Source organism: Elgaria multicarinata, chromosome 8, assembly GCF_023053635.1.
Source record: "Elgaria multicarinata webbii isolate HBS135686 ecotype San Diego chromosome 8, rElgMul1.1.pri, whole genome shotgun sequence".
NCBI classification, from domain to species: Eukaryota; Metazoa; Chordata; class Lepidosauria; order Squamata; family Anguidae; genus Elgaria; species Elgaria multicarinata.
Genome location: NC_086178.1, coordinates 90576565 through 90599653, shown reverse-complemented (window position 1 = coordinate 90599653; position 23089 = coordinate 90576565). Strand labels below are relative to the sequence as shown.

The 23089-nt window shown below is 41.2% G+C and overlaps 1 protein-coding gene across 1 annotated transcript; it reads left to right on the top strand.

Moving 5' to 3' along the window:
- The first annotated feature begins 1229 nt into the window (after positions 1 to 1229).
- PPA1 (inorganic pyrophosphatase 1) lies at positions 1230 to 22926 on the top strand. Its single transcript, XM_063132998.1, has 11 exons — positions 1230 to 1347; positions 7350 to 7414; positions 12806 to 12859; positions 13179 to 13298; positions 15000 to 15086; positions 16107 to 16233; positions 18833 to 18960; positions 19704 to 19789; positions 19988 to 20057; positions 21728 to 21767; positions 22642 to 22926. Exons 1-11 carry the CDS (start codon positions 1284 to 1286, stop codon positions 22671 to 22673), a joined length of 873 nt encoding a protein of 290 aa, XP_062989068.1. The 5' UTR covers positions 1230 to 1283; the 3' UTR covers positions 22674 to 22926.
- The last annotated feature ends 163 nt before the right edge of the window (positions 22927 to 23089 follow it).

The following is a 23089-nucleotide window of genomic DNA, read 5'->3' as shown; positions in this document are numbered from 1 at the left end:
TAGCTCCAGGCAAGCCCCCACTCCACCCCACCCCACTTACCTGCTCCGTCGTGGCTGGGCCTGGGCTTGAACTGAGTGCCCTGGTCCACCCGGAAGCAAGGCTGCACCTGCAGCCTTGCTTCTGAGTGGACCTGGGGGCTCTATTCAAGCCTGGGCCAGGCAACGACAGAGCAGGTAACCCTCCTCCTCCCGCCTGGCCCCTCACCTGGACCTGCCGCTGCACGAACTGCTGCAACTCCAGGAAACCTCCCTCCTGTCTGGCCCCTTACCTGGACGCGCCGCTGCATGAACTGCAGGGGCGGTGGCTCCAGGCAAGCCTCCCTCCGCACCCCACCACTTACCTTCTCCATCATGGCTGGGCCCGGGCTTGAATCGAGCCCCCGGGTCCACCCAGAAGCAAGGCTGGTCCGGGTGGACCAGGGCACTCATCACAAGATGCTCTGCCCTCTTTTAAATCTGGTCACTCTAGCATAGCTCCTGCAGCTTTAACTGTTGTGATGAAGAGGGAATTTCACCAGGTTCTCCATATATACAAAAGACACCTGCTGAAATTCCCTTTTCTATACAATTGTTAAAGATACAGGAGCCCTGTCCTCCTTTTCATATGGTCACTCTATTGGAGACGGAGCTCTGAAAAAGCCATCTGCACTATACAAAGCAGCATGATTGATTGCCCCCACATTGAAGATGAAGAAGGGAAAGGCTGAAAGGCAGAATGCCCGTTTTATATGCGTGGGGCTGAAGCAGAGTGGCTTGCGACAACAACCCTGCAAGGAAGACCAGTGTTAATATCTCCGTATTGCCGTGTTTGTGGGCGGAGGGAGGGGAAGGTGCTGAGGGAGAAGAGAAACTGCCTTTCGACAACACCGTAATAATAAACCAGATAAATCTAGTGAAATTGTCGCCTCCATTGTCCCTCTCTCTGTGTACTTGAAAGCAGTCACGTTGCGCCTTCTCAGAGATCAAAGGAAATCCCAAATAGAATCGGAAATGAAAGAGAGCAGGATGTTCTAAACTTTTTCTATCTCTATAAGCGAGGGGGAGGGAGGCGATTAAAGGGCTTGCTGAGGAGTCTGCGCAGTGCTGCACCCAGCGTGGCGTGTGGATGATGAAACGAAATGAGAGGAAACGGTGCGCCTGCGCAGTTTAGCAACGGGCGGAGAGGAGGGCGTGGCCCGGGCTAATAAGTGCCCGGCGCGGGGCGGCGCCGGCCAGTGCGCGTCTTTCTCTTTTTCTGCTCTCGCGGCTCCACGCTTTCACCGAGCCGGGTTGGAGCGGGCACCATGGCAGGCTACAGCGTGGAGGAGCGCGGCTGTCCGCACAGCCTCGACTACAGGCTTTTCTTCAGTGAGTCGTCCGGGGTCGGGTTTTACTGGCGGCGAGCGGGACTGAAAAGCCTTCCCAAAGAAGGCGGCCCCTACGCGTGTATGTGCGAACGTGTGAATATGAATGAAAGGGAGGGAAAGAGAACGGCGCGCCTGTATCACAGGAGGGTATTTGTGAGGCAGCAGCCACCCTGGGGAAGCCGCCGCTGCGGGGTTTTTTCGTTTGTGCCACAATTGTTCCTCGGAGCCTTTTCCTTAAAATAAACGGTAACAAACCAGGACCATAAAAACATATAGTATTATTGATGATGATAAAAAATAATCAAGTAATAATAATTTGCAATCCTAAACATACTGGGTAGTTAAGCCACATTAAGCGCAGTGGGACTTATTTCTGAGGTATAATAACACATTTACGTTATTAATGTCAATTATCATTTTATAATGTTAATGTCAAACGTCACCCCTGAAATCCTTTTATAATGCTGATTCATAATACTTATTTAAACTAGCAGTTTCTGGGGCACAGCTAGTAACTGCAGTGAGAACTGCTGTAGTTTAAGTGGCTTCGCAATCCCGTATGTCTACTCAACAGCAAGTCCCACTGTGTTCAAGGGGATTCCTCCCAGGTAAATAGGTACGGGGCTGCAGCCCAAGAGTCTTACAGCATAGTCTAATGCATGCAGATTTAGAAGTAAATCCCTTTGAGTTCATTGGGACTTATTGCTATTTTCCATGTTCATTGGGTTTTAATCCCATGTAGTTTGAGCAAATGGGCAGGAAATCCCTTGCTCAAATTCTGCCTAAAGTCCCTTTCTTTTTCGTAGCCTTAGCACTTCCACCCCAACCTGGAATGGAGATAATAATGCTGTCCTCCCTCACATGGCTGTTGTAATATTCACAGCAAACTAATATATGTGAAGAACTTAGGGTGCTCTGAGGTGCTCTCATTTTGTCTAATATTGAAATGAATGGCCTAGTGAGAGCCAGTGTGGTGTAGTGGTTAAAGTGTTGGACTGGGAGTTGGGAGATCTGGGTTCTAGTCCCCACTCAGCCATGGAAACCCACTGTGTGACTTTGGGCTAGTCACAGACTCTCAGCCCAGCCTACCTCACAAGGTTGTTGTTGTGAGGATAAAACACAGAAGACGAGGATATTGTATGCCACCTTGGTTTCTTTGAAAGAAAAAAGGCGGAATATAAACATAGTAAATAAATAATCGATAAATAGTGAAATAGGGCTGCCCAGGGAGGAGGTTGTAGCTTGTATGTGGGATGCAATAAATTAAAATTTAAAAATGAAGGTCCATCCTTAACGTATGATGTTGTCATCCAGGTATGCCCAAATTAAAGAAGGAAAACAAAATTTGTGAAGGCCAAGGATAATTCATGCATGCTGCCAGCATGTTGCTCTTAATGCCTTTCAAGTTAGGCCAGTGATACAGTGATTGCCATGGGGCAAATACAGCCCTCTGGGGATCTCCGTCTGGTCTTCTGGTGTTTCCAGAAAGCCACACCTCTTTTTCCAACCAATAAGGTTTAGTTACTGGCAGTAAGAGCTTTAAGATAAAATACCCTAGGAGTTTTTTCTCCTTTTGCCTTGGTCCTGCCCTTTTTGTCCTCTGGCTCCACCCACTATTGAAAAGATTCCCTCAAGAGCTTCTCCAAAATTGAATTGAGTCCTCGAGGTGAAAAGGGTTCTGCACACCTGCCCTAGGGTGTAAGGGGGGAATTGTGTCTCACATGTTAAAATCCCCCATTCAGTTAGGGTTGTCCTCTTTTGTAGCTTAAATGGTTTTTGTGGTGGTTAATTGGGGTGGAGGGGGAGTAATTCTTCTGATCCAAACCAATACTCTGCTCCACCAAAGGGGCTATATAAATGTGCCTCCTTCACATGCTCTTCATAGCTTACCACGTGGGGAGAATTGGGGTTGGCGATGTCTCTTGTCAGATGTGCATCTGTGCACCCCCTGAGATTCTCCCCCAGCACCACAGTTGATTACTATGGTGCAATGGGGGGGGGGGGGTTCCCTACTACTGAAGTTCTTTGTTGGCTCCCATTTATTAATCCAGATTTTGTTACTCAAGATTTCTTAAGGTGGCTTACAGAAAGTAGCATTAATTTTATCCTGTGGAATCTCTCGTAACAAGAGTAGCTCTGAATAGTCCCAAAGAATACCTTTTTCCACATTTGTTGGCAGGGGTACCACACATTTGAAATTCAGGTGCGGATTCCATATCAAAGTGTGTGGCTTCCAGACCTGGCACCTCTCATCACAAAATATGTCTGTAGTATCCTAAGAGGAGTGGCATCTATTCTGGAAGATGTTTGGTGAGGAGATAGAACCTGGTTAGGGGAATTAGAGGGAGATGGGAGCGTAAACTGATGCCTGCTCTAGAGAAGGGCGAATTCTTACTCTGAGGTGCCAGAAGTTAGCAAGGGAACGACACTAGGTTTCATATTTGTGTTGTGACGATCTGGGGGTTGTTTGTAATGATAGTACCTTAATTAATGCTTTGGTCTACAAGATTATACATTCCAGAAAAACTAAGCTGAAATACTTATAGCCCTTTTAAAAATATCCCTTTTAAAATATGCTTTCAATTCTTACTGTGGATGAGAGTTACCCAGATCTGCCTCTTTCCCCTGGCTTCTTTCAAGGGTGGTTAAAAGCTGCTCACCGCTAAACCATGTAACTCAGCCTTCTCTGAGTTCCTTGGCGTAGCAAGTCCAGAAAGTATTACAGTAGAATAATACCGGCTTCATTTGAGAGCTAGATGTGGGTATGGGACAGATGTATGGTTTGTGGGTGTCTGGTAAAAGGGGGGTTGCCAATGGGTCAACTGGGGAGGATCCTATGATTTGGGCAATAGCAATTCAGAAGGGCTGGAATAGACTTTTTTGTGTGTGTGTGTTATGCTGGTGCAGGGTGACAGTGGGCTTTGTGGCTTGGGTTTTGATAGGATTTTGAAAACCTACATGCTTAGTGCCCCATTAGCTGGCAAGTGAGCACCTGGTGAACTGTATGATCCAACCCGCTCCCCTTCGACAAACAGTCCTTGGGTTTAAAGTCTGATCAGACAGGCAGATACGGGCAGTGAACATGGCTGAAAAACTAAAGCCTCCTGTAGTGTAATCCCTTAAGGAGATTTTCTTTTCTTCCTAGCAGTGCCCCACCCAAAGCAGTTTCAGTTTTCACTGTGTGTGGTAAGAATATGAATTCACCCAAAGATTACTTAATTACTGTGCCCTGGCAAGCAGCGATAAGTGTGACCATAAACTGAGCAGCTGGGCTTAGACTGCCTTTGTCCTCTTTAACATTATAGTTTTCTAAACCTAGTAAGACAATGCCTTCATTAGGGTCGATCAAAATGTCAAAGCAGGGCACCAGTCACCTTAAGAGACATGGATGGGGACAACTTACATAGACACTGGGACAAGGGATTTCATATGCCAGATACCATGTGCCGTTGCCCATGCGACATGTCCTAGTGGCAGAAAAGAGAATTTCCCAAGCTATATACTCTTCTGATTTGATTTGAGAAATGAAATAAGTGTTGGCAATTTTTAGAGTTCCTCTTCGGGGCTCAAGAGCCTTCTGCAGTAATGTCAAAATAAAACATAGATGAGAGAAATTAGTATTTCTTCAATTAATAAATACAGAAACTGTACAGCTTGCATTCTACAAGCATGTATCTGTTCCTGGCTGCTACAGGAAAAACCCTTTACCACCTGAGTGTGATTGGAGTCTATCGGAGTGTATCAGAGTGCCTGTTCTGCAACCCTGATTCTGTTGGAAGTATTGCTTAGTTTGAAAATCTAGAAAAATAAAATTAAACAATTTTTAACTAGCTCACTAGTTCATATAGAGCCTTGTCCAGAGAGCCTTGTTTGTTGGGCAGTATAAATATCTATTAAATAAATAAATAAATACTTCAGCTAAAATAGTAGCATACAGTACATTAATCATTTGGGAGAGAAACACTTTGGATACTTGGAGGTGATTCTTTCTCGCTAGAGGACTGGCTATTCTCAAGACTTCAAGTCTCCATGGTCCATTTCCTGAGTGCCAAAGAAATTGCAAGGTGTTGTTTTTTAATTCAAGCGAGGATATACTCCTTGAGGGCTTGGATGATGAAAAGTATGCCATAACCTGTTTTGCTTAAACTAAGTATGACTTGCTTTGCTAAATTATTAAAAATAAAGAATAAAAATATGTCATCTAAATGTTCAAATACTTTTGCAGTTATAAAATAGTTGCAGTTGAAAGTGCCACATCATATCAGTCCTCTCTGTGTTTTTGCTAAGCTATGACATGAGAAGTTTAATTGTAACAAAGGTGTTCCAGGTTCTTATTAACCAGATGATCTAATATAATGATCCAATTAACTGTCTTAAACAGAAAATAAAATGTGACCTTAGGTTGGCTTCCCATAATGGAACACAACCTTCTAGATTTACTTTCTGTTTTGTTATGAGACAGACTGCAAATACACCTCATGTAGTAAACACTCAGAGGCATGAAAGTGGAAGGCATACAGTAAAATCATTTTATGCCACATGAATAAAAATGAAATACTGCACTGCCAAATTATAAGTATTTTGAGAGTTCATAAAGATAGGAAAGAGCCTGCAGGTGTCTATTTTACATAGCTACAAAATCAAAGTAGAACCCATTTAACTGTTTTATACTACATTAGACCATTGGTCTATCCAAAATAGCCTTCTCTGTCTCCTGGCAGCTGTTGCCTAATGGTGCAGGCAGAGATCTGTCTGAGCCTTGTTACCTAATACAATTTTAAGCAGAGATCTTCTCCTTGTGCAGTATGTTCTCTACCAGTGAGCTATTGCTCTAAACCTAGGTGTAATTAAGGCCTCCTTCATGTGTATACCAAGTCATGCGGGAACTACTTTTCCGTCGTGATAATATAATGTGGTTGTAATGTGTTGGGTGAATATTGAACCCATGTGAGTGGGGGAAAGTTTGTGGGTCTTCCCCACAAACCCAGAATCCCCACTGAGAAGGAGGTATACTGATTGGCTAGAAAAGTGCACAAAATTGGTCCTGTCCATACGGCTGCAAATATTGAAATATGAACTGCATCTGTGTGGGTTTTCAGCACAGTCAACACATTTTGACATATAGGAAAGTATTTTCTTCTTCTTTGAAGAAACAAACTAAACTGTTGTAAGGTAATGACATACCAGCCTCAGTTATCGTTTGATAACATAGGTGTTTATTTACTTGTACCGGTGGTCGTCTGAGCCTGAAACAAAATTTTAGCATTTCCAGAAGCTTTCATAGTTTATCCTTCAGGCAGCACTCTTCCTGAGATACCCAGGAGTGCTGAACTTCCTGTGCTGGAAGTAGGGACGCAAAAGAAGCAGCCCAACCTCTCTGCTGACAGGTTGGCTGAGGCATCATAATTGGAGGCTTCAGGTATTACTGGACTACTGGAGTTCTTGTGTCTTGCAAACTGTGGGTAGGCTTTTGGAAGTACTGCAGTTGGCTATGGGAACTAAGTCCCATATGGATGCCAGAGGTCATCTGTGCTGAGCAGCTGACTATTGCATCTAATGCAGTTGTCCCTAAGGATGCCTAGAGATTCGTTAGTAGTCAGCTGTTTTGGTATGCTGACTGTCTTGAGAAACTAGGACAGATATGAACACTTTATACTTCTGCTCTTGCAGTTTGTTTTGTGTTTCATTGGAGTACAAAACAACTGCTATGAGGACCATGTTGATTTGTCTTTGTGTAGACATACAAATCCTTTGGGCCAAATCCCCCCTCCCCCTCCAATGTCCTCCAGAGGGTCCTCCAACCCTCCAGAGCAGATTTTGAGGCTGTACAAGGGACTGCAGGGGCCAGGGGAATTGCCCTCCCCACACGTAAGAGGTGTGATCCTTTGGTGGGAGAAGTTAATTGGATACCATCCTTTAAACTATCTATGATACGTTTATGTTACTATTATATTGATTAAATATAATGAACAAATCATCCATTAGACTTTTTGTCTTTTCCAGAAAATGATAAAGGACAATACATTTCTCCATTCCACGACATTCCAATATATGCAGATGCTGGCAAGGTAATGTACATAGTTATACTGAACAGTTTTGTGGTGTCTACCCACCTTCCCTATAAACTATGTAAAGATGCATTAGTTACTAGATACCTTGTTCATGTTAAAGAGGAAATGCTGTTTGTGTATAGCTTAATAACATAATCAACCTGACTCTTGATTATGCTTTGTTAACTAAGGTAATTGCCATACATTATTGAGTAATGCTGCTTAAGTAAAACTTGACATCGAGGTACAGCCTGTTTATGCAAAGGAAGGACCCTATTCAGATGTAACGGCAATGTTCAGTAGCAATTCATTGGTTAATTAATCCAGGAATAGCAGGAACATGTGCATTGTGCCACCTTCAATTTCATGGATTAAACCTTGCAGTAGTTTAATCCATGAATAATCCCAAATGCCCAGGTTTCAGAGTCACGGAAACAACCTACAATTGTTGGGGTTATTCACAGATTAAACTATTGCAAGTTAAGGTATAGTTTGTTTATGGATTAATTTGGGGTTGTTTAACCTACAAACAGCCCCAAGTGTTTGGGTTCGGAAGTCATGGAAACCTACAAATGCTGCTGAAAACTAGAAGTGGCTTGTGCATATCCCCACAATTCATGGGCTAATTAACCCACAAATTGCTGCCAGATGCCACCAATATGTTCAAACCAGGCCAAAGTGTGTGTTAAGCAGGGCTGAGGAGAAAAACCAGTTGCCAAAACTACCCTCCGGTCATACCTCAGCCCTTTATTTGCTGTCTTTACTGTAGAAGCATCATCTAGCTAGTCCTACTTTCCAGGTGGAAGAAATGTGAAGCTATCTCACCTTCCTGCTGAACTGTAAAAAATCTTTCCCTACAACTTGTTTGGTACTTGAGAGTTTTTCTCATTTCTAGCAGCCTGTTTTAAGAACATATTTGTACACGATGGCTTGCTTCAGATGTAACAATCTATCTGATAAACCACAGTTCATTGGGCCAAGAATACACCTTGTGCCCAAGTGCTCAATCCTCATCCCTTCCCCTCTTCCCTTTGCAGCCTGCTTTGGTTCTTATATACTGGTTTGTTTAACCCAGTTTTCCATTACATCTCAACTGAGAAACTGGTTTAATTGCTGCTTACGAACCAGGATATCAAAGTAGGACTGACTGCTTGAACATAAGGCATATCCTTGGTTTATTGGACTGAGAGCATTATGCTTTAAATGGAACAATGTTTGCTTAGGTAGTTTTCATTTGAACATTAGTGAGGGTTCAGTAAATAAGTTAGAGGTATTATATAATGCAATAAATATAACTTGGTGCAGTGATACCTTCAAATGTTAACATTTAGAAATTGTAAGCTAAACTGTTAAATTATTTGGGCAGCCTAAATGTCAAACAGAACAGGGCACTAATGTTATTGTTGGTACATGACATGTTTTTTTAATTAGTTGAAATGTGTGCTATAAATTTAATAACATGTTAAAAATAGTGTAAAATTGTACCAAATTTTAAAAACTCCCCATTAAAAAGTTGTTAGTAGTGATAATCAGAGCAGTATAAACAAGAAATAGAAGTAATTGGGGGCAACTTATTTATGTACACGTGCTCTTAAATATCAACTTCTGAGGTCAGAATTCTAAACGGTTTTGCAAGAATGACCTTGGTGCCACATTTTTCTCTGTCTATTCAATCAGTTTAGCTTGCAGAACAGTAGACAAAAAAGAGATATTGGAGAATAAAGTATGTTTTTTAGTTTGAAAGATAATCTAAATACATTGACAGTGGTTTAAAGCAAAACCAAGCTCTGAGAGGAAGCAAGAATAGCTAGATTCAAAACCATGATTGTAAAGATAATCAAAGTAAAGTTTGTACAATACAGTAGAAGAAAATCTGGTTGTCAGAGCTGGCTGGAATGGAGAGATGAAAAGTAGAATCTCAGTTAATTTTAGATCTGAACATATCAGAAATGAGTTGGTCACTGGAACTATGATTTTGCAGGTGCACAGCGCATTAAAAATGCAAACTCTTCATTAATTAAGTTACCAGTTGCTCTTAAAAACAGTGGAATAGGGTTTGGTTACAGGGGCGTTGCTAAGCCTGGCCCCATGGGGTCCAGGCCCAGAATCTATTTTCATAGAACCTCGATCTATTCCATAGAGCCCTAAGTGTCTGTCGGTGCCAGTAGAAGGTTTTTTGTTAGTTTAATTGCCATGCAGGGGTAATTTTCAGGGGTGGGGATGCAGGAAAGGGTTAACTCCTCACATTCTGCAACACCCCCAATATCTCCCCCTGCATAGCAATTACGCTTTAGGGGGAAAGAAACCCTTTTCCTTTGTTTTGAAATTATCTAGGGCAGGGTGCAATTAACTGAAGAATTTTATTTGACATTATTTGGATGAGAAATGAATTGGCTGGCTTTGCCTTCATGAAATTTAAATAAATCCCTGGTCATTCTAAATTTGCACGTGTAGACATAAATTAACATATGCAGATTTTACAGATTTGTGTATGGACACAGATTTGGTTGTAATTGACTTCTGGCAATTTACATTCTTTGCTTTGTATGTTAAGTCTTTGCTTCTAAAGAACTCAAGTGTAATTTTTACTAAGCTAAAAACAATGGTAGTAGAATCTGCAGAGTTAACGACAGAGCAAGGTGTAGTGACAGGCGCTTCATATCCAGGAATAGTTAACAAGGGGCACCCTGTGCCAGCAAAGCTGACTTTTGTGTGGGAGACACCCCACTTGTTTGGAGATGACATGCTGTTTGCGTCTTTGTGTAAGATAGAAGTCCAAATGAATACAAGCAAGTATTTTATTATCTTGGGAACTAAATGATACAATGAAATACACATTGTCAGATTTCACTTACCTTAGTTTTTATTGCAGGGCGGCTTTCTTGATCTTTCACCTGGATTCCCCTGGATTCACCTTACCTTCAGTAGCAGCCTAGTTAGGTAGTTAGGGCAAAAGGTTACATACATAGTCTCGTCTCTAGCTCTTGCTCCTAATCCAGGTATTTTTAAGTTCTTGAGAGGATTGTAAAGTCTCTCTCAGTCTGGGATTGAAGATGCTCTAAATTTACCTAGGCTGCTGCTCTCGTTGTATTCTAAATGTATGCTTCTTCACTGTACCTTTCTATAGTTGCCCGGAGCATGGTAAAGTCCATTGCTTCTCTTTACAGAGAGCAACAATGTTTTATATATTCAAAAGTCCAGTAGCTTTCATTTCCTCAGAAAAAAGCCACGAACAAGATAATGTGAATAAGTACTGCTACTTTCCTTCCCTGAAAGATTCAGTACCCATTCCGTACACTGATTTTCTTTTTTAAATGCTCTATCAAGTAGTAGTTTAAACACAAAGAGTTGGAGTTCTGTCACAAATATTTGATTGTAGCTTTAATACACTCACCAGCAGGTTGGGGAATTTACAGTGTACATGGCTCCAGGAAATGCAGGTGCCCATGATGGCTGAAAAAGGCATTTGAATTGTTCCTGCACCATTATGAACATAATTTTAGTCTTTCTTAAAAACAAAAAACCATTGGCTTTTATTCTGAAGGAAGAAGGGGTGTCCCCACCCTCCACATATGGTATTGATCACACTGAAGCCTGTTTACACTTAGAGCGTAATTGTGGTGGTGCATTTTTACCTCACTCCCATCATAGAAGCTCCCAGAGTGGCTTACAGATATCAACAGTAAGATGATCCTTGCTGTCCAATCTAAAAGACATGACACAAGGAAAAAGGGATGGGGAGGGAGGAGGAGAAAAGCAAGCTTTAGGTACAAGTTCATATAGATACAGTTCTTTCAGTGACCAGCTGGGGTGGAAACAGTTCAGATTGCCTGATGAAATGGTGTTGGTAAGTGACAGTTGAGGCAGCTGATCATGTAGCAGAACTGATGGAATAGTCCTATTTCTCTGCTTTGCAACCTGATGGAATGGCTGCTGCCATCTTAGAAAATTGCTAATGCCTTAGGAATCCATTAGGCTAATTTTTTGAGATATATTAACTAGACTTTTGTGGGGGTTGAAAAGTGGGAAATATGTGGGTTGCGTTTAGCTACTAAGGCTACAAGCTGCACCTACTTACCTGAGAGTAAGCCACATAAAACTCAGTGAGGCTTGTGTCTGAGTAGACATGCATAGGATTGTGCCCATCAAATTTCTAGCTTTTATAAAAAAAATATTTGGAAGTGTGGTGGCATGTTTTCCTGATCCTCCATGCTAAGTAGCTTACCCATTCTTGCCTTAGATGTATGAATAGAGGAATAATCCTACCCTTCCTCTGTGAACACTGCATATTCTTAGAAGTAATGCTTAAGGACTGTACTGGGATAGCTGAACTGTGGCTACTGGCATAACAATAGAAGTAAAGCGGCCGTTCCAGCTTGTGGATGCAGGAGCAAGTTCTGCTGGCTTCAGTGAGGCATACTCTCCCCTGGTTAATGCATATAGTGGGGTGGGAGCAACTTTTGGGGGGACTGAAGGGCGCTTTCCACCACTCCCAACCCCCATTTCACAGGCTGCACATCTGCTGTGCCACCAAATCTTGCAGCATTGTGGCAAAAAGAAAATGGTGGTTTGCTGGCAAATTTTGCTGGCAAACCCGCTACTAAGTATTAGGACAATTTTACCTTGAAAACAAGCTAGATTTGTTCTTTCTGAGGCTTTGTAGCAGTTTGCTTCCAAAATCCACTGAGAGGGCAGAACAGGCAGGGTAAAAAAAGCAATGGGGAGGGGTGGCAAAGAGATTAGAGGCTGAAAACAGTACATATGGGGAGTTTGTCTCCTTGTTACTATGGCCACTCCTAGACTATGCTAAACCGATGGGTCTCCGACATTTTTTTTTCTAATTTAGGATGAAATTTGCTCCATTGTTACTGCTATGTAAAGGCAGATTTTTTTAAAAAAAAAATACTGATATATAAAGTCTTTACTCATAAAAGGAAACAAAATGCTAGTGTAGTGCTCCTTAAGTGTTTTGCATTTTATTATATGCTGTCAACTCTAAAAACACTCACAATTTAGGTTCTCACAAATGAGGTGCTTGATATTTATTTTTGTTTTTTAGCAAGAAAAACATCGGGTTCTGTTAGAGGTTGAAAAAGCCATCTATTCTAGTCCTCTTTTCAACAGCAGGATCACACCCACACAGATCACCTCATGAAAGCATTATAGTTCACATTCTTTTACTACTGCTTTGGGGGGAACCAGGAGGAAAACTTACTTTAATATTGAGTGCTTTGCTACTTCCACTTAGAAGTCTGTTAACCAGGCAGTTATCAGAGGATGACCATTACCTGCTATGTAAAGAAAATTATAAACTACATAATTCATTACATAAATGTTCAACTCTAGTTCTGCTGTGATAATGGTGTATATGATGTGGTACAAATCTTTCTGGTTTCTTAATCTTTTCAGGATGTGTTCAACATGGTTGTGGAAATACCTCGATGGACCAATGCTAAAATGGAGGTAATTTCTTGATGTGATTAGAAAGCTTGTAGTTCATGGTTTGGCTTGCTTTGCCTTCATCTCTGTCAAAAAGAGTTTATCAAGATGTGAAATCAGCTGGGAAGTTAATAGCATAGCAACAGGCAACTGTTCTAAAGCTGCAATACTATCCACACTTACTTGGAAACAAGTCCCATTGAACTCTTGAGTTTTTGTGATTCCTATCAATCTGGATATTTTATTATGGAAATAGGAATTGAACACCTGTAAGGAAAATATCCTAGGTCTGGTTTATTTCTAAATTCTTCTTTGAGTACTAAACCAAGTGAATTCTTTTCAGATTGCAACCAAAGATCCTCTAAACCCAATTAAGCAAGATGTGAAGAAAGGAAAGCTACGTTACGTTGCTAATGTATTTCCCCACAAGGGATATATATGGAATTATGGTGCTATTCCACAGGTATTTTAATATACTCTTACCTTCTTTTTTCCATGGATCCTGGTAACCACAAAAAACAACAAACGCTAATGAGGGGGAAATTGTTACTGCTGCGTCCACAACTGTTTGCTAAATCTCAGGAGAAAGTGTGGCTGCCGTGTATGCTGTAAACACGCAACTTGTTTGTGCTACAGCTGTTCATAGAACACAACTCGCATAATACCAGGGTTGTTTTAAACTATATAGAACCCTCTAAAAGCCAATGCAAGTTGAAATGAATACTGAACGAATCTTCACTTAAATTCTGGAGTGCCATATTTCTAGAACACAAAATAGCTCTCCTCAAAAGAGAAGAGGGAGAGCTCGTCTTCGGAAGCTGTTCTGTACTACAGATTTGTTATGTTGTAGCCATTTAGGATGCAATCCTATACATGTTTAGACAGAAAAAAGTCCTCGAACTCCAAGCATATCCCAGCCACTTCCCTTTAACCACAAAACCTCCCCAAAGTTGCGTTGCCCAAGTCAATCTTCTCTCTTGATACCATTTTTGACTACCCTTCTACTTTTAAAGCTGGCTGCATTTGTCAGCAGAGGAACAAATATATGCTATTTCATGAAATGTAAAATGCTCTGGAGATTTCCCTTTGTCAGGTTTTTAATAACCTGCTCTGACCTGGAAGGAAACTAGGTCAATTTCTATTAAAGCAGTCCTAAATTGCAGCTTCCCTTTGGCAAGTGCTCTATCAACACATCCACTTTTCTGTGTAAGAGATCTGTCACCTAAAGACATATGTGGGAGTGTGTGAATATGCCCACAATATTCATGTGGGCATATTTTGGTTTATGCACCAAATCTATTTGTACACATTATTTCATAAATAGCCCTAGCATTTCCATACTGGGCTCATATACAGGAAAATCCAGTACTTCATATATTTGGAAAAGCTTTGATAAGTGCCTGATATAAATGCCATAGACCTAGCTAAAAAAAGGAGGCTTTCTCCTTGGATTCTTCCATTGTCCTTTTCCTTCTAGCAATAAACACATCAGAACTGCCACCCAATATCTTGGTGGCCATCAGTGGACAAAGGGTAGTTTTGAGGACGCTTACAAAGTATTTTAAGTATATATTGCATATACTGTAGTGATGGCCACCAATTTGGATGTCTTTAAAAGGGGGTTGGATAAATTCCTGGAGGCAAAGGCTATCAATGGCTACTAGCCCTGATGGTTGTGTGCTGTCTCCAGTATTCGAGACAGTAAGCCTGCGTGCACCAGTTGCTGGGGAACATGGGTGGGAGGGTGCTGTTGCACCATGTCCTGCCTTGTTGGTCCCTGGCTAATGGCTGGTTGGCCACTGTGTGAACAGAGTGCTGGACTTGATGGACCCTTGGTCTAATCCAGCATGGTACTTCTTATGTTCTTATACCCAGTAAGCAGCTCAGTGCCATAATGACAGGGCAGGATATATAGGGGTGGTGGTGGTGGCTGTGACTCAGTGGTGGAGCACATTCTTAAGGTCCCAGGTTCAGTCCCTGGCATCTCCAGGTAAGGCTGGAAAGTATTTTGCTTTAAAACCTAGACAGCTGCTGCCAGTCAGTGTCAACAATACTGGGGTAGATGGACCAGTGGTCTGTCTCAGTATAAGGCAGCTTACTATGTTCCTATATCAAATATTTTTAAAGTACGGTGTGCTCTTTCTCTCCTTTTTTTTAAACTTAGACATGGGAAGATCCCTCACATAAAGATAAAAATACTGGCTGTTGTGGAGATAATGATCCAATTGATGTCTGTGAAATCGGAAGCAAGGTAATCAAAGTATTCTTTGAGATGGTGTGAAACTTTACGGATACATACATCTGAGTGTCTTGTGGAACTGGTAGTAGCATCTATTGTCAGTCCTATGTAGAGTAAACCCATTCAAATTAATGAGACTCAAGTTAGTCATGACTAACTTCTGTCTCATTCATTTCAATGGGTCTACTCTACATAGGACTAACATTGGATGCTACCCTGGGTTTTTCAATTAGTTGCCACCGCAGAGTTTATCATAAGGGATAATATCTTGATATACAGTGAGTATAAAACCAGTGTGGGTAATTGTTCTTCATATGGAATCATATTGGAAATGTGTTAATAACTGTAGAGTTTGTTATAGTGTACATATACCTTGTCATAGTGTACATATTAGCTCAATGTGTTTTAACATAAATTGCATAAGAAATTTGAGACTGATAGCCTTATTGCAGAAACAGCTAGGGAGTCCTATGGTACCATAAAAATTTAAGAGATGTATTGTGACATAAGCTTTGATGGACTACTTAGTCAGATGTAGAAAGTGTTACCCTGAGCTGTACAGAGAGAAGGTGTGGAACCGGGTGCTAAAAAGCCACACAATATAAAGGTTTTCCACACGTCTATGTTCAGCCTAAATGCTACATTGAGAACATAGTATTTGAGCTTGGCAGATGCCAAGGCAAGTTATGCATATTCTGCAGTATTGTCTTGAAGGTGTTATCTCCAAGCCAGCTCTTGAGAGAGCTTGATAAAACGAGATAGGAAGCCTCATTGTTTTTAGCTGTTGCGAGTGCAATCTAAAATCTGTACTTGTACAGGTTGCGTACTTACAAAATGCAAAAGCTGATCTTGTTTCCACAAATGTCTGGGGGTGCTGTTGGCTGTCTCTTGTTTAGGCAGAATAGTAGTTCCGTCATGTTGCTAAGCAGGTGCTGCACACCTGAGTGATACTACTTTCAATTCAAGCTGTTCCGGCTTAGAATTAGTTGTACAGTCTTCTTCCTTACTAGTGAAATAAATTACTCCAAACAGGTATGCGGCAGGGGAGAAGTAATTCAAGTGAAAGTTCTGGGCACACTGGCATTGATTGACGAGGGCGAAACAGACTGGAAGATCATTGCAATCAATACTGAAGATCCTGAAGCTGCTAATTTTAACAGTGAGTAATGCTGAAGTGAAGAGCATTGTGCCTTCACATCTTGCCTTTTATCATAGAACATAGAGTTCAAAAGGGCCTATAAGGCCATCAAGTCCAACCCCCTGCTTAATGCAGGAATCCACCTTAAAGCATGCCTGACTGATGGTTGCCCTGCTGCATCTTGAAGGCCTCTAGTGTGGGAGAGACCACAAACTCCCTAGGTCATTGGTTCCATTGTCGTATTGCTCTAATGGTCAGGAAGATTTTCCTGATGCTAAATGTAACTTGAGCCTTTTGTTCTTTGTCCTGCACTCTGGGATGATCGAGAAGAGATCCTTACTTCAAATTCCCAGTGTGGAAGGATGTGGATAATGCAGTGCAAGGTTGACATGATACTGTTCATGTCATGAGAACAGCATATTTCCAAACCTGTAGGACAACATTTAGCACAAGCGTGCACAATCTTTTCACCCCTGAGGGCCACTTCCAGTGTCAGATGTCAGGAGGTGTGTGTGTGCGTGCGAGCATATGCTGGGGTTCATACTCTTCTCCCAACATGCACCTATCCCCCACACACTTCTCCGGCCTCTCCCAGCCTCCATTGGTTTGTTTGCTTTCTTTTTACTTTTTAAAAAGCTGCTCTGAGATTCACTTTCACAGAGCTCTTACAGTTTCTATTATAAAAGTCTTGTTTCTAGAGCGTCCTCCCGGAAGCTCTATACTTCCTGTTGAACGTCCAACATTAGAGTGTCCTCCAGGAAAAAAACCAGCCATTTGCAAAGAGAGGCGTGGGGAGCTGCAGATGACTGGCAGCTGGGGGCGAACTGTGGCCTGGGGGCAACGGCTTGTGCAAACTTGCTTGAGCAGGATATTGCCATTGCTGCTACACACGTCTTATGGGGAAGTGATAATGCAAATCCCACTTGTCCTGATCTAAGTTTTATTTATTTATTTATTACATTTTTATATTACTCAATAGCTGAAGCTCTCTGGGCGGTTCACAAAAATTAAAATCATGAAGAGCATAAGAACAACCAACAATCTAAAAATACAAAATACAATATAAAAATCACAACCAGGATAAAACCACACAGCAAAAATTTATATAGGTTAAACTATGGAATTAAAACGTCAAGGTTTAAATTTAAGTTAATAGGTGTTAAAATACTGAGAAAATAAAAAGGTCTTCAGCTGGCAACGGAAGGAATACAGTGTATAGGCGCCAGCTGAACCTCTCTGGGGAGTTCATTCCACAACCGAGGTGCCACAGCAGAGAAAGCCCTCCTCCTAGTAGCCACCTGCCTCACTTCCTTTGGCAGGGGCTCACGGAGAAGGGCCCCTATGGATGATCTTAAGGTCCGGGCAGCCCCATATGGGAGGAGGCGTTCCTTCAAATAACCTGGCCCCAAACCGTTTAGGGCTTTGAATGTTAGTACCAGCACTTTGAATCAGGCTCGGCCTGGACTGGCAGCCAATGAAGTTGTTGAAGGACTGGCGTGATGTGGTCTTGCCGGCCAGTCCCTGTTAGTAGGTGGGCTGCCCTGTTTTGTAAATGTTAATGGCATGCATCAATTGACGCCTCCAATGAAGCAAACTTTGCACGATCCACTTCATTTAGACCAGGTAAAACTTGGATGTTTGGCAGTGGACCAGGCAAAGAGGCAAGTGTTGTCATTAAAGTTATAGGGGTTGTGTAATGTCAAAAATGGAGTGGCGTCTTTTTTTGCTTGCTGAAGCGAGTGCAATCCTATACTGGCCAGCCACTAGTGGAACTGAGTACCAGCGAAACGAAAAATCTGAAATCAAGAGTTGGCGCTCATTTCTGGGTTGTTCTTGGAAGCACCAGTTTCTGTTTGAGCACTGAAACTTTTCTACTTAAGAGTTGGCTTCTATCTTGGAGAGCAGGATGTTGACCCTTCTAGCAGGAGCTGGGATCTCAGGCTGTGTCTTAAAGTGAGAGCTGCAGATGCCTCCAGGCTCCTAGATCATGCAGACAGGAGGACTGCCAGGTCTGGGTGTTTGCACATGCTCAGTCTAGTGCTGAATTATTCTTCACTGTCTTTCACTCTTCGTTTCCTACCAGAGGTTAATGAAATGTTTAGGGTTATATGAAGATGCCAATCTTAGCATCTTCGTTGTAACTGGGCTGATGTATTTTATATCATGTTTTTATACTGCTTGTTTTATGTTTTGAATGGTTTTAGTTTTTGTGAACCGCCCAGGGAGCTTTGGCTATTGCGCGGTATAAAAATGCAATAAATAATAATAATCTGTTGTGGGATTGCCAAACTTGCCTTTACAACAGAGTCCACAGGGAAAGTTAAGAACAATGTGGTATTAGGGAAATTGGAAATTATAGCTGCTCTCCAGAGTAATGAGCACATGCAAGTGATAACTTCTGTATATCTGCGTTCTTGTATGTGCCAACTCCTGTAGATCCTCTACAAACCTTTTATCCATGTTTATTGGGAGCTTCTGAAGAAGCAGACATGATAGCAGGGTGAGGGGTAAAGCCTGTTCCTGAACCCGAGGCACACACGCTCCAAGTTGCATTTGTTAGTATTGTTGGCAGCCAGAACTCTAACTGAATCCTTAATTTGCATCTTTCTTTAAATGTAAGATATTGATGATGTCAGGAAGCTTAAGCCTGGATATCTGGAAGCTACAGTAGACTGGTTTAGAAGATACAAGGTGCCTGATGGAAAACCAGAAAACCAATTTGCGTTCAATGGAGAATTTAAAGATAAGGTATGTGACATCTCAGCTTACATCTGCCAGTGTTTGATGCTGCTTACCTCTTTCACGGCAATAAAAATAGCATACCCTAAAAGGATCGGAAGCATAAATGGTATGTCTGCATCCACTCCTTTTCCTGATAATAGCAAAGCAAGACATGGGTAAAGGGTAGCAAACATTTGAGGTACTTAAAAGAAACATTCTGCCAAAACCTCTATTGATCGTACTAGCTACTTCTAACTGACTATGTTTGGTGTTTAATTTTAGCTGCTACTGCTTTTTCTGATATTGTCAGATATATTTATTTTGAATTTTGAATTATTACACAGTTTTATTGCCAACCTCCTCAAGGCCACTTGTGGCCCTGAAATGCAATATATGATTACCTAAATGAAATGCTTCTTGTTTGTGTGGACATGAATCAGTGGGTGGAGACAACTTCACTAGTCCTCCATCCCTTCAAAAACAATGGCTTTTGTTAAAAATTAGCTGCCAGCCAGGAAGTGTGTGTAGTGCCAATTCAACATTATTTGATATCAATTTTTGATCAGTTTTTTTCACGCAAGCTTCTAAGCCAAAGAGGATGAAGCACAGATACACTACAACACAGTGGACAAACTGGAATGGGCCGGAATAGCCTGCACAGCTACAGCCTATTTTTTCTTAGACTACTAGAAAAATGCATGTTGCATTAAGCTAAGACATTGTTGTATCGCAACAATTAACATTGACCTCGTTTTCCTTTTTAATTATAGCAATTTGCAACTGATGTTATCAAAAGCACCCACGATTTCTGGAAGTCTCTAGTGACTAAAAAAACAGATGGAGGAGAGATTTGCTGGTAAGTTACTATTCTCTTTCAAATTGGGGCTTTAAGAGATGGAATCCAATGAGAGAAATACTAGTCTTTCTCACACTATGTGTTACACTGTTGCTATAGCACTTGTATGTCAGTGTTTTTGTTATTTCTTTCAGGATTTCCATATTAAATACGCTAATGAAAACCTGGTTACTCTTATAACTGAACTTTCTCTTCTAGCACAAATACAACTTTGGCAGACAGCCCTTTCTGTTGTGATCAAGCATCTGCTGCAGCTATTGTAAAAGCGGTAAGCAGTTCTGGTTAACTTTTATGCCCCTGGTCTTGGAGCACCATTTCAGTCGGCAGGGCTGGGCATAATTTGTGTGAAGGAGAAAAGCTACGAGACGTGGTATTAGGCGCAGAATTTAGCATCCTTTCATCTACCTTTTTCCCTTTTAAGTTCTAGCTTTTTGGCTGCGTGAGCAGACAGTAAAAACGTCTGATGAAATCTCAGAAGCCTAAGGAAGGTTCAACTTTTCTACTTGTCCAGAAGTGGCCTTTCTCTGCTCACATTGCTCATTATCCCTTCCCATGACAAGCATAATCAGAATGTGAAACAAAGTAAATATCAAGATTAAGCAGGCTTGCTTATAACTTAAATAGGGTGCAGCATAGGGTGCGTACACCCCTAAATGTGGTACTGTCATCCAGAGGTGGTGGATCATTTTGCACATGAGAGAGACTATCAAAGCTTGAAAGATGACATTGGTATAGCCTGTGTCTATTGCTATGTTATTTATTTATTTATTACATTTATATACCGCCTCACAGCCGAAGCTCTCTGGGGGGTTTACAACAGTTAAAAATAGTAAACATTAAAAGTATACAAGAATTTAAAAAACATAAGAACAGTATAAAAACAACAGTATCCATTTCTGGGTCCAACCCTAGTATGTATGTATTTATTTACTTACAATATTTGTATACCACTCCACATCTAAAAAGATTCCGGTGAACAAGATGAAGTCTCCCTAAGAAGTTTCATGCAAGGAGAGGCATGTTTTCCTTCCCACATTTGTCTAATGTGTCTCTTCCAATTTTTGGACTGCTAGGACAGCCTACTCTGTCTTACATTTATTCTCCCCCACTTCACATATTTCTACTACTCCTTTTTAAACTATTCATCCTTTGTGTAAAACGGGCACTGTAAAATCTTTTCCTCCTTTCTCTTTTAACCTGGGAAAAGTCAAACTCTTCCCTTCTAATCTAGGGAATAATATTTGGACAGTGATCAGTGATCAGAACCTATTTAACCAAGTTTATTTTAATAAACTTGGTTAAATAGGTTGAAAATATTTATCAAATTTATACCCTGCTCCTCAGCAAAAAAAAAAAGGCTCTTGGAGCTGCTTACAATCAGTTAGCAAAGAAGACAGTACCTGCCCTCAGGCTTACAATCTAAAAAAGACATGACACACAAGGAAAAGGAGTTCAGGAGGGAAGAGGGAAAAGAGAGAAATTAAGTAGACCGGCAACAGGGCTGATGGGATTGTCCTGCTCCTGAAAGAGGGGAGTCCAATTGGAACAGGCCCTGATGTTTCCTCTGTCTGCTCCTGCTCCTTTGCTTTTTCTTGTATCTCACTGATTCTGTTTAGAACTGCTTTGCCGCAATCTCAGAATACTCTTATTAGTATTTGAAATGCAGGCCAAAAAAACCCTCCTCTTGGAATACCAGGAATTGGTTCCAGGATGTATCCAACTATTAATTGTTGTCTCAAGTCCCATCTCTTTCATAAGAGGAATTTGTTCTTTTTCCAGTTAGTACCAGAAGGGGTAATAGCTGCATAGCATTCAAGCATCTAAGTTCAATTAAATGTCTTTATTTATTGCAAAAGCTTCAGGTGTTGAAGCCAGCGAAACAATCTATTGGGGTTTCCGAATTTAACAGTATTTTCTATTTAATAATGTTTGTTTCAGGCACCTGCCTGTGGGGATGCCAATCCAATACCAACTGAAGGTAAGCCTCCTTAATTCAGAGAAAATTTGAGAAGCACGTTTATGTTCTGTTGGAATGGGAGAAGCATACGTTGACAATTCTGCATCTTAACATGTATGATCCTGACTTTCGTTAGAGCTGTATTTTGTTTGCGTATCCAGCTTAGACCAGGTATAGACAACTATTCAATGGTAGAGTTCCTGTACTTTCAACAACAACAACAAAAAGGACTTGTGGCACCTTAAATTCATTGTGGTGTGGTTTGTTTAAGAACTAGACTCCACTTCGTCTGCTGCAAAGACTCTTGGTTTTTCTGCAATAGCTTAATATGGCTACCTCTCTGGAAATTGCATTTTTAAGTGTAGTATACAAATTATGGCAAGGGAAGCTTGTTCCTTTATAGGGTTTTTAAGTGTTTTAAAAACTGTGCCAAATTCCCCTGATCTAAGCATCTGTTAAAGCCCCAACGCTAACATTTGCCATTCACTGGTTTGTGATCCCCAATAATACAGGGGGCCTTTCCATGCTACTTTTCCTTTCATGTTCTTAATAAGCATGTAGGAAATTACTTGTGTGGTGTCACAAGGTATGTCTTTCTAATGTAAGTTGTAAGTTCAGGACATGAGTTGTAAGTTCAGGACATGAGCCAGGCACACATTCTGGAAGCTGTTCTAGCAAATGTCTGTTCCTTCTCCACGCAAGGCTTTGCTGTCTCACTACTTCTGTACACTTTGTTAAGGACAAAAGCAGGAATAAGTTAAATGGAAATAGGCTCTGAATAATTGGCTTTTATGAAGTCACTTCATACCATGATGGCTTGCAATACCTTATGAGTGATTTTAGTAAAATCTATAATAACACAATTTTGTCTCCTTTCCTTTGCATTCAAACCCAGTGGACAAGTGGTTCTACTGCCAGGCAAAGTGACTTCAAGCTGGATGTTGCAGTAGTTCCTGTCTTATCACCATGAAACACTTGTGCAGAACTAGATGAGAACAGAGAGCTTCAATTTCAAGAACAATACTGTTTTAAATAAGTAAATGGCTGCTTGTGATATAGCAGATTTTGCATACTCAACAATAATGTGTGCTTGGACTCTGTATGACCTTGATATATTTTGAACAGTTCTTGTGTAAAATGCCAGCTTAACAGTCTTCAAATACATCATGGCACTCAACAATTGCATAAGCGAATTCTGTATAGATACACTCTTCTTCTTTTTTGCCCACTGGATACAAAAAAATATTTTCTTTTGCCAAAATTAATTCTAAGTTTTTTGTCTCAATGTTCTTAGTCTTAAAATCCGAATATTCTTATTAAGAGAAACCTGCCTCATAGAAGAT